The 12,369-nt window shown below is 36.0% G+C and overlaps 1 protein-coding gene across 1 annotated transcript; it reads left to right on the top strand.

Annotated features, from left to right (window-relative positions):
• The first annotated feature begins 635 nt into the window (after window positions 1-635).
• On the top strand, window positions 636-11,649 carry LOC105043431 (probable trehalase). The gene is given in 13 exon segments (XM_010920973.4): window positions 636-816; window positions 819-1,286; window positions 1,289-1,355; window positions 4,845-4,964; window positions 6,731-6,846; window positions 6,952-7,052; window positions 7,152-7,261; window positions 7,820-7,892; window positions 8,963-9,130; window positions 9,235-9,322; window positions 9,994-10,105; window positions 10,262-10,475; window positions 11,216-11,649. Coding segments are annotated over 13 exon segments (1,890 nt in total). The 5' UTR covers window positions 636-677; the 3' UTR covers window positions 11,330-11,649.
• The last annotated feature ends 720 nt before the right edge of the window (window positions 11,650-12,369 follow it).

Genomic DNA, 12,369 nt, shown 5'->3' with positions numbered 1-12,369 from the left:
GTTACAATAGATCTGATAACCAAATTTTGCATAAGATTAGTTTAGTTTTTTTTTTTTTTTAAAAATCAATTTTAAATTTATTGTCACTCAAAATCTAATCTAATAGATGGACAAGTTGATTGAGCAGGACTATTTCAACCGGAAGAATATCACATAATGTTGGAACTAATCTACAACCATAAAAATGATTGAAGATCGTTGGAATATATTTAGTTGAGGATTTTTTGATGTTTAAGTTTGATAGAGTTTTGAACAGAAACACGAGAGATAAAAGAGAGGGTTAAAATACAAAAATATAAGTATTTGGATTTCTCATCATACCTCGATTGTGTAATTGATATTTATAGAGGACAAGGTGCAAATCTGCATCGAATCACATAACGCACGGAAGAGTGGTTGGATTTTTTTTTTATCCTCTGACCTCAGTGGTGCCACTATCCGTTGATCTGATCGATCATGATGTATTTTTTGGATACATTAAAATTGTATCGAGTTATAATCGATTATTTAGAAATTTGATTGACTATTGATTTTGTTAGACGTACTCGTCGTATGGGCTAAGCCCTGAGATGAGATTTTAGGGATGAAAAATCGGAGCCATATTAAAATCGATTCAGTTTTAAAAATAATTTTAGACCGGTCAAGCCGCACACCTTAAAACCAGTTGTCCGACGCCCATGGGAAACACAGGCCGGAATCCGAATTCACGATCCAAACCCACAAATACCACCGGAAAGCATGGCGCGCCTCCCACAACGCCAAAGCGCGCCTCCAATGCTAAAGTCTCGACTTTCTTGCTCCTGTCGCTCCCCCTCCTCTCTTCTCCTCGTTCGCGATGCAGGCCTCCACCGCCCCTTGCGGCGACGCCTCCGCCCCTGTGAAGCCCACCACCCCGCTCATCTCCTTCCTCGAGCGCCTCCAGTCCGCCGCTCTCGCGACCCTCGGCCCCGACGGCTTCGACCCCAAGCTCTACGTCGACCTCCCCCTCAAGACCGACCTCACCGCCACCGAGAAGGCCTTCGCGAACCTCCCGCGGCCGGGCGGCGTGATCCCGGTCTCGGATTTGGATAGGTTTCTAGGCGGCTATTTTGGAGAGGCCGGGTCGGATTTGGTGCATGCAGAACCGGAGGACTTCGTGGCGGAGCCGGAGGGGTTCTTGCCCAAGGTGGAGAACCCGAAGGTGCGGGCTTGGGCGCTGGAGGTGCACTCGCTGTGGAAGAAATTGACCAGGAGGGTGTCGGATGAGGTGAAGAGGCGGCCGGAGCGGCACACGTTGCTGCCGCTGCCCGGGCGGTGGTGGTGCCGGGCTCCCGATTTAGAGAGGTTTATTACTGGGATTCCTACTGGACTATAAGGTAATTTGATCTTATAACTGGTTCTATTTTGGGCTCTTTTCTTTTCGAAATATGCTTGAAAATTAGAATTTGTCAATGATTCTTGAATTCCAACCTTGTCTGCCTTGTTGTTTTTGATGATGATGGAGTGTTGCATGTCGATGGTTTCTTGTTGGAAAATAGGAATGGTCGATCATTTAATTACAATATGTGGATACCTTGATGCCACCTGTTAGTTTGATATGGTCAAATTCTGCTGCGATCAAAAAGAGAGCTATCAAAACAACTAAGATGCTGTGTATGTTATAGGATGCTCATTGATCATCTTGCCGTCCATCTCTTAATGGTGGTCTTGCATAACTACACGACAGTTTATGATGCCACTGCGTACATCCATACTTTTCTCTTTCTTTCTTTCTTTTGATGCAAGAGAATCCGTGCTCTTACAAAAGCTATGTATCTTGCTAGTTAGACCTCATTCTTTGGAACCACATTCTGCGGTGTAGCAGACTTCTCTAGCCCTGTGGCTTATTAAAAAATAATGGCGGACGAGGAAATTGCACGGGAAATTGCAGTAACCTAGTTAGGTCAAGTCTCCTCTAGACGGGCTCAGAGGGAAATTTCTAGATGCAATTTACTTCTAATTTTTTAACTATAGTGATGGGCTCTCCCACCTATACAAAAACATCAGTTTCAATTTATATATAAATCTGTTAAATAATATTTAATTATTTAAATATTTTTTGATTTTTGGTTGGGAAAGTTTACGGCCATTAGAGCATTTAGGTTGTGTTTGGTGCATCGCCAAACAATTTTGAAAGATAATCTGCATTACCATCAAGATAGGTTACCATTGATTACTGTATTTGGTACATGTAGGTAATGTTACAGTAAAATTACTGAAAATTTTGATTGACATATTTGATATGACAATCAGATTACCGATAATATGAAATCAAATTTCTAAAATATCCCATTAATTTTATAATAATAATATAATATAATATAATATATTATATTATTATATATAATAATATTTATACAATTATTAGAATATAATATATTTTAATATAATATATTATAATACTATTATAATATTATAATATAATATTATAATATTATAATAAACTATTATAAAATAATATATTGTACTGTATTATTACATATAATATAATATATTATGTTATATTCACAAAAGATATTATTATAATATATTATAATATTTATATAATATATATATTACAATATATTAATATTATATATAATATTATATGATAATATAATAATATTATATTATTATATATAATAATATTATATTATATACAATATTATAATAATATAAGATATTAATACAATATAATGTAATATATATTATTATATTATATGATAATAATATAATAATATATAGCAATATGATATTATTATAATATAATATAATATAATATAATATAATATAATTTATTGTTATATATAATAGGATTTATATAATATATATATTATCATATATTATATTATTATAATATAATATAGTTACTATAAAAATATAATAAAAATATAATAATATTATATGATATAATATTATATTATATTATATCATATTATTATATATAATAAGGGGAGGGTGAGAGCTGCTGGGAGAAGAAGGTAGAGGGATGGATTTTATATGATTTTTTTTTAAAGATAATTTTGTCTAAAAATTTTTTGCAACATTGCCAAATAAGTGGTAATTTGAATAGTCATCTCTTCTCAAGACAACCTAGATTATCTCCTGAGAGGTAATCTGGATTGCCATCCAAAAAGCATATCAAACACAGTAATTTGATGGGTTCACTTTAAATTGTCAACAATCTTGATAGATTATTAGCTACAAATACAATCTTACTTCTTACTGGTTCAATAAATTTTAGTCTCATATTCAAAAATTAACGTAAATAGAGTTACATTTAATACTTCTCCGAGGAGAAGATTTTAGTTTGATATACAACATGTTTGGCTCGGCTTCGCGGGCCATGCGATGTGCACTGGGTGGAGCACATTTTGCTTATTTCAAAATTATTTTGATGTTTAAATTAGACTTTTCATGATTTGTTCAGCCATCCGTTGGGAGTGGTCGCTATAACCAGACTAGCCATTTAAGGGGCGTGCAAGCTGACAACAAGTTATTTCAGCTGCTACATGACTGGCCTCAATATAAAGGCAATGGTCCCATAGCCATCTTTTGTACTCGCCTACTTTTTTCCACGATTTCTATTATTATTTTTTACTATATTGTATATTACTTTGGAGTCTTGATTTTTGGGCAACTAAAGGATCCGATCAGGTTAAGCTTTCCATATGCTTGTGATGCACCAGAAGGAAGCCAGCTAAGTTGAGATTAATTGTACCTTGAGAGGATTAGAACTATCCTATGTTGAGATTAATTGTATCTCGAGAGGATTAGAACTATCTACTCTGCATGAGACGAGCGATAAAATGCATGGCATACATCCATCGTGGTTCTCCTATTTTCTTTTTTTTATTTATAAATTATTTCTTTTGAATTTATTTAGATTGTTTTGTTACACAAAAATAGAAACATGGGGCTAAGGCTATGTATATATGATCCTCCCTAGCCCCATAGTAGCAGGAGCATGGAGCATTGAGACATCTTTTTAATTATTTTATCCACAATTTTTCTTATTTTCTAATTTAATTAATAATTATCTTCAACAAAATTTATTTCGAACACACCTAGATTTATTTTATTAGTACGTAGGGTCACAAATAAACTAAGTTGTTCATAGGCAAGCTTAGGTCCCATTTTGAGGCTTGACTCATGAACCAGCGAGGCCGAATGCTTTGTGGTTAGGCCCAACTCAATGATAGATTGCCCGAACTTGGTCTATGATAAAAAATAACCAAATTCGGACACTTTCCACTGGCATCGAGTTGAGCTTAGAAAACCCGTTCATCCAACAATCCAAAGTGCCGCAGCCCTCATAATATGGTCTCCTTAGTCTCACAAAGGTTACCACAACCCTCCCCTCCATTTACCCGTCCAAACTGAGCCGTTCCTGTCGTGAACCGCCAATGGAACCCGCTGCTACCCGGCAAGCGCGTAAACGGGAAGCCCCCCGGGAAATGGCGCTTTCACTATTCCCCTCCTCTTTCTCTTCCCCATCTCTCTTGCCCTTCTTCTCGCCGGCGAAGATGCCGGCTTCTGCCCCGCGAAACTCTGCAGCCCTCTCCTCTCCTCCAGCGCCTCCACTCCGCCGCCCTCGCCTCCCTCGGCCCCGCCGAGTTTGGAGTCTAGATAATCATAGTAGCTTACCCTGCCACCGAAGTCAAGGTAATTGAAGTTGCCTTTTTTTTTACCAGACCCAACTCGGCCCAATTATCTTTCTGAAACACTAATCACTAGTCGTTATGTACTTAATTATGTTATGAGTAATGCTTTTTTGATCTTTCCATCAAGACTGTATGGCATGTATAGATTATTTGTTTATCTAAAGTAAACGTCTTGTCATGCAGGGGCTTACTAGCAAGCAAAATGTATGATACTGCAAAGTCAATAGTGAATAATCTAATTTCGCTGATTGATATTTATGGCTTTGTGCTGAATGGTGCAAGGACATACTATACTAATCGAAGGTGATGATCTATTTACATATTCATCTTGATCTCGTTGCTTCATTGGTCACTTATGCGATGCTTACTGAGAATTTAATGCAAAGGTTTCCTATGTAACTACATTCTGTTGATAGTATGTTTTTTTTTTTCAACATTGATTTAATCTTACTTATTTATATTTGCTATAATGGTGCAATGACTGTCAGTACACACATGGTAGCATGTAAGCTAAAAGCAGAGATCAAGAACAACTAATGTGGGCATGATTTCTTATGTGGGAGTCTTGTGTCAACCTTTTTTTTTTTAAAAAAAAAAATATTTTGAGGCAGGACAGTATACCCAATGACTAGCTTGCTAGAGTCTGGACTGTTAGCAGGCAATGGGAGACTCTGATACCTGGTGGGGCATGAGAAATTAGACATTTCACCATCATTTTCTTTTCTTATTGGTCATTTACTGTTGGACAATTCAAGAACATTTCTTGCATCTCCTCTAGTAAAAAACACCATAATTCCAAATCGTATTCTAGTTTTTTTTTTTCTTCAACATTTTTTTCTGAAAAATTGTTACAATACATCAACATATTCTTAGGCATGCATAATTTCATTCCATTTCATATGATCTGGGCATGCCATAATTTTGTTCCATATCATACAACATCTAGAATATACATGCATACTCACTTTCTGTTGTGTGATCAACTTTTCTTCTGGGATCTAAATCTTTGGGATAGTCTCCTAGTGTTCGCTAACATAGTGGATGAACTTCAGGGTGATGTTCCATGTTACTATTTAACTAGAACCACCTGTAGAAATTCACATACTTGTGGAAAATATCTTCTTGCAAGCAGAAGTTGAGAAATCTTCTATCCCATGCTTCCCAGTACACCTTTATATTACAAAGCCATTCTACATTTCCTGGTCCATTCCAAGCTCTGTACTCCAGATACACATTCTAGCCCTATGAGATTATTATGTCTGCTCTGGTTGTTCCTGAATGGGTTTCTAGCCTTCAACTAAATTGTAAACCCTTTTCTCAGACACCCTTTTTACATCTGACATGGAGAGGTATTATTTTGGAGTACAAGTTTTGTGGATCAAAGTGGCATTTATAAGCTAGGTTTTAAGCCTTTGAATATGCGTGTTCTTCCCACCTTTCTTAAAATAGAAATATGGGTATTTATGAAAGATAGTGGATCAAAAAAGGAAAAAAAAATATGAATAAAACAACTGCAGTGATGTGTGCAGGCAGTATTCAGGTGAATTGGTGTTAGTTTGGTGATGCCACTGTATTGATGGAAGATGTAGCTTGGTGAAATTATATCTAGAGGCTGTTCATTTTATTTCACACTTTCCTTTAGTTAGGAATTCTTACATTGGAATTAAAATGACTTTCTCTACATTTGTTACTGAGAAAAGTTTGAGAATTATATGATAGTCCATAATTCTGTAAAATTCTTACATCGTGATTAAAATTACTTTTTATACATTTGTTAATAACAGAAGTTTCAGAAGCCTATGAAAGTCCCTGATTCTGTAAATTTAGTTGCATGTCATGCTGCGCCATTTTTCTACTAGGAAATAAATAGGTCCGGGACAGCACCAAATGGACCCTTGTTTTAGTTCTTGAATAATATTATGATTTGCCATCTTGATGTAAGTTTCACCTGGTCAGTGATGTTATATGGTCACAGGCACTACTATATGGAACAGATACTTGCAGATACCCTTAAATATTGATGACTATAGTGTCTTAACTGAAATTTAGCATGGTGGAATTTTCTGCAGTGAACCTCCACTTCTTAGTTCAATGGTATTTGAAATATACAAGAGAACTGGTGATTTGGCATTTGTGAAGAAATCACTCCCTTCCTTGCTGAAAGAGCATAGCTTCTGGAATTCAGGTTGATATGCTTGACTTTATTTGCTATGTTATTTTGTTCTGATGCTGAATTTGATCCTTTTTGCTATGCATTTATCCTTTTTCGATTCATGAAACAATGCTACAGATATACACAAAGTAATCATTCAAGATCTTCAAGGATGCAAACACTCTGTTAGTCGCTATTATGCAATGTGGAACAAACCCAGGCCAGAAACTGCAACAATTGTGTGTAGCCCTGTGCATTTTGACTATATGCATTTGATTAAAAATAAAAGAAGAAGAAGCCATATTGAAGATCAAAAACTTCTTAATTACCTCTTGTAGGATGAGGAATCAGCTTCTAGGCTTATAAGTGCTTCTCAGAAAGAAATTTTTTACCGCGAAGTTGCTTCAACAGCTGAATCTGGATGGGACTTCAGTTCTCGCTGGATGAGGTTGTATTACTCTTCTGTTGCATAGCATTCTGAAATTGCATTCTACTTTATATTGATTTTATTTTACAAATAGACTACATATATTATTCTGTGTTATTTAGTGGTTTGATATTGCAATAACCATGATCTCACAATGTATTTTTTCTTATATATCTTGACAATCTTCATTCTCTTTGGTTTTACCTGTTTAAGCTAAATTTGAACGTCCAAGTTTTAGAATAAATTTTCTTTGAGAGAGAAAAAGGGAGGGAGACCCACTGGCATCATAATTGCCCTGGTCTAGATTTATGGGATGTACTATCCAAGAATCAAACCCAGAACCTCTAGTTGCTAATGGAGATGTGTGACCACTGGGGCAAGCCTCGGTTCACCTAGAATTATCTAGATATTCTTATTTGATTCTAAGTCATGTTGATGCTTCAGATATATATATATATATATATATATATATATATATATATATATATATATATGTGTATGTATGTATGTATGTATATATTTTAAATTATGTTTTAGCTTCAACTGCTTATTTCTAATGGTGTTCCCTGTCTATTGCAGTAATTCATCTGACCTCACAACATTAGCAACAACATCAATCATACCTGTGGACCTGAATGCATTCATACACAAGGTGCTGTATGGAGGATATTGGAATAATCTTTTTATAGTCGAATGGTTAGATACTTTGGTTTAATAGTTTCCTTGTAATTTTCTAAGCCTAGTATTTTGTAGTCATATTCTTGTATTGTGATTTCTGATATTAGCAAAAATATTAGTTTAATCATTGCAAAATGCGATAATTATTTTATCTAAATGCTTGACCCCAAAATCTTAAGCTGTTAGAGAATAAGTCTATAACGCAAATCATGCTTAACAGGATACCTCCCCCCCCCCACAACAATGGAAGAAAAAGAAAAAAGAAAAAGGAAAGAAAAGAGACTAACCACCCGACTCTAAAATCTGGAGCTATTAGTGAGTGGGTCAACAATATATGTCAGGCTTAACATATTATTTTTCACTTCAGCATTATACATTAGCCTTATTATTCTTTCAAATTTCTCTTTTAAACTACTGTATTGGTAAAGGGGTATTCTTGTCTCTATGTGAGAAAAGTCACAACTTTGTGTAAGAATGATGAAAAAAAATTCCCACTTCCCAGAATAAAGATATTTGTGCATTTTCTCTGATGTTAAATTTGTTGAACAATATACCCATACAAGAATGAACATGGGAGATGAGTAGTTGCAAATGCATGAAATAGTGTGAAAAATAAACTTCAGGCAACCAATTTTAGTGTTCTAATTAGTTTCCCCTTGTGTACAACCTTATTGGACTTTGCTTTGAAATAAACTCTTTGGTGTTCCCTAGGTCCTTATGCACATTTCAAACAAATTTTGTTTCAGTTTATAGGACTTGCATTGCCAGATTTTTTCCTGTAATTATGTTGGAGTGTGCAATGCAAGTGTTCTCTGCTGAAAGCCAACTGAATATTCAGTTAGAAAAAATTGTTAGATATGCTAAAATATAATCCAAAGATCCTACTTGTATTATAAGATGCCTACTAGATGAATCCCTCAAAGATGGAGTTCAGTTTGTTGGTGTGTCATTGTGTATATATAAGTACAAATGTGTTTTTGGTACCAATAGTGTAATCCTTGTTCTTAAAGAACATATAAATCCATATGGAGTCATTTGTAACAGATGGAACTTGACATTGCCTTCCTTGCAAAACTCACTGGGGATAATTCAACCTCAGAGAAATTCTTGGCGGCTTCAAAAGCACGACAGGCAGCAATAAAGTCCATTTTCTGGAACTCAGAAATGGAACAATGGCTTGACTACTGGCTTATCAGTAAGAGCAACTGTGAGGTGCATAATTAAATATCAGAGTAAATCTTACCTCTTGTAACATGCTACAGATATTAAATATACTTCAGTTGGCAGTATATTGATCTTCGCTTTCATACATCCAGGAAATTTACCAGTGGGAATCTCACTTTCAGAACCGCCATATTTTTGCATCCAACTTCATTCCTTTGTGGATTGAGACATACAACACAGGTTTGTCATCATCTTTCTGTTGCACAAGTTTTTGGCTTTTAATGAAAGAACATCTTTATGCTAACTTGCATAATATGCTTTTCCTGAAATGGTTTAATACAACTAAAATTGCTTCAAACAACTTGTTTTAGGATGCAATCTAAAACTCTGGTATCGATGCTTGTGCTTGTAATATGCTTTAGGACAAACATTTTAAATATTCTAGAGAAGAGCAGTTACTTCTGGAATTTTGACCAACTTTTATTGCATTTAATAAAAATGAGGTTTAGATTCTAACATTTTTATGTCCTCTCATGTATATGACTATTCTTCAGCAAATAAAATAGCTGGTAGTTTGACCAAATGACTCTCCAATTTAATTAGGGCAAACTCTTCTGGTGGAGTTTGTCCCAATCATGAATTCATAATCAAAATGTGTTATTTTTAGTCATTCTGGCTTTACACCATAACATGTTGGAGAAAGTGATTAATTGATCAGACAAATTTAAGAACAATATACCCGTGCATATGCTGAGTACATACTTAAGTGTATCTTACTGTGTTTCGGCAAGAAGTCCCATATCTTAAGGACCATGAAATCCATGCCATGATTGTTAAGAATCAGCTCTTCTAAGCTTCTGACATGCATTCCAAATTAATACGGATTCAATACTTGTAAACTCTGTATTCAGATTTATGTAAAGATGGGACAATGGTAGAGAAAGTGCTGAAAAGCTTCCAAAGCTCTGGTCTACTTCATGCTGCTGGCATTGCAACTTCATTGTCAAATACTGGGCAACAATGGTAGGTTGTTGTAATGCAGTTGTATGGCTTTTGAATTTTCAAAGTGATCATGATATATGGAAGAAACAGTGGACAGGTTTCAGATATATCAATTTTCTCATTTTATGTCAAAAAAAAAAAAAAAAAGAGTAAATGGTTGTTGATTCTGTTGAGCAGGGATTTTCCAAATGGTTGGGCGCCCTTACAGCATATGATTGTTGAAGGATTGGCAAATTCTGGTTCAAAAGAAGCAAAGTCTGTGGCTGAGGATATTGCTATAAGGTGGATCAGAACAAATTATGTTGCTTATGTGAAAACTGGTTCAATGCATGAAAAATATGATGTAGAAGCCTGTGGAAAGATTGGAGGAGGTGGCGAGTACAAACCTCAGGTAAAGTTATCGCATGCACAAGTGACCACATGTAACAATTTGATACAGTAATGTGTGATTGTTTACAATCTTGCAGTGACACCGATTCACATCAAGGGCCACATTTTCCATAAACATTCCTCAAATTGCCTTCTTTCTAATTTTCCTATGCCTTCCTTTTTTCTTTCCGATCCTTGATTTACGATTAGCACCCTTCTTATTGCCGACAGTTACACTGTTGTACCTATCTCAGGCCTCCAACTTCCAGTTTAAGAAACAATATATTTTACTGGGTAATACATCTAGAAAAGATCTTTCTTATAGTGAAATATAGTTAAAGGTTCATGTGCCTTGCGAAAGTATCTTTCAATTCCTTTCGCTGAAATGTTGCAGCATGCCCCTTTTGCCGGAGGGTGTCCCGTTGAGTCACCAGCTCTGGAGGGTGTCCCATTGAGTCACCAGCTCCAGTCGTTGTATATGTTATCAGGAGGCCTATGATTGTAATTCCTTGCTGGCATTTTTCCTAGATTGTAATTCCTTGCTGGCATTTTTCCTAGGTTTCCAGTAAGACGGATCTAATAAGTATCTGCTATAGGAGCCATCATCATCATCATTTTTTTTGTGCTACAGGGGGGTGGTTTTTCATTGCCATCTTTTACTCTACTAGAATTCTCCTCGTTTCGTGCTTCCCGTTGTACCAGATAAGTTGTATGCATTCTTGTGCTACTGATCGCAGTTATTTGTTTTATATCTTGGTGCAGACTGGTTTTGGTTGGTCCAATGGTGTGGTGCTGGCTTTTTTGGAAGAGTTTGGGTGGCCTTATGACAGGGAATTAGATTGCCGGTCAGAGAAAAGAAACTCTGTAGCAGCTTAGTATATTTGAGCATGTTCGAGGGAATGCAAGTTATATACAGAGCTGCCATTAAATTTATTGGCAGAGATCCTTTGAAAAATTAGGAAGGTGAAAAAACATCAGCAGGGGATGTGAACACATTTGGATAGAGAAGGAAGATGTCAAGATATTACAAGAGATTGAAGGGAGTCTGAAATGAATCAAAGCATAACATTTGTAATTTGTAAAGGAAGATTTTAGTAATTGTTTGTATTATCTTTATATCTACTAAGACAACACATCCGGTAGTTTGCATAAGCTGAATTTTTTCCAGTAACATCTTATGAAGTCGCTCTTGTGCTTCTGATGACTGAGCAAAGCTCCATAAGCATTAAGTGAAGGCTTCAGTGATAACGTCGTTTTCTTTTTCTTTCTTCCGGGAAAGGGACGTCAGCACCCAATTTATTAAAGAAAAGAGAGGACGCACAGAAGGGAAAAAGAAAAACAAAACAACAGAAAGATGAACCCTAAAGAACAAAGCAATAGACATCACAAAGAGATTAAGATGTTAGATTCCTAACTCGACCCCCCAACTTAGCAGCACCCGCTAAGTGCTTTTGGCTGCAGATGAGACCAGCCATTGGACACTCCTGGACTGCAGTAGAAAGCCAGATCTTGTAATTTATAAGGAGGATTTGTTGAATATATGGCCTTTGCTCTCTTTCAAGGAGGACCAAAGGATTTCTGCCATCAGCTGGGCGAGAGCCTGACTAAGAACTTGCGGGATCTTTGAGCATCGCCATGACGTCCACAGATCCGAATTTGACCATTTTATCAACAGACAATCTAGCTCAAGTTTTAGGCCCTATAGCAACTTGCTAAAACAGACGTTGCTCTTGAGTTGACATGGCTATATATTCAACATCATTTCAAAATTGACTGAACTTATTCTAAATGTAGTATTGCACCGAACTCCAACTTCGCATGATTAATGTGATCCCAAATTTAAGCAAAATTGAGTCAGATAGCACATGGAAAGGAAAAAGGAATGAAAGAATAAGAGAGAGAGAGAGAGAGAGAGA

The sequence above is a fragment of the Elaeis guineensis genome, chromosome 4 (assembly GCF_000442705.2).
Source record: "Elaeis guineensis isolate ETL-2024a chromosome 4, EG11, whole genome shotgun sequence".
NCBI lineage: Eukaryota > Viridiplantae > Streptophyta > Magnoliopsida > Arecales > Arecaceae > Elaeis > Elaeis guineensis.
This window is presented reverse-complemented; position numbering and strand designations above follow the sequence as displayed.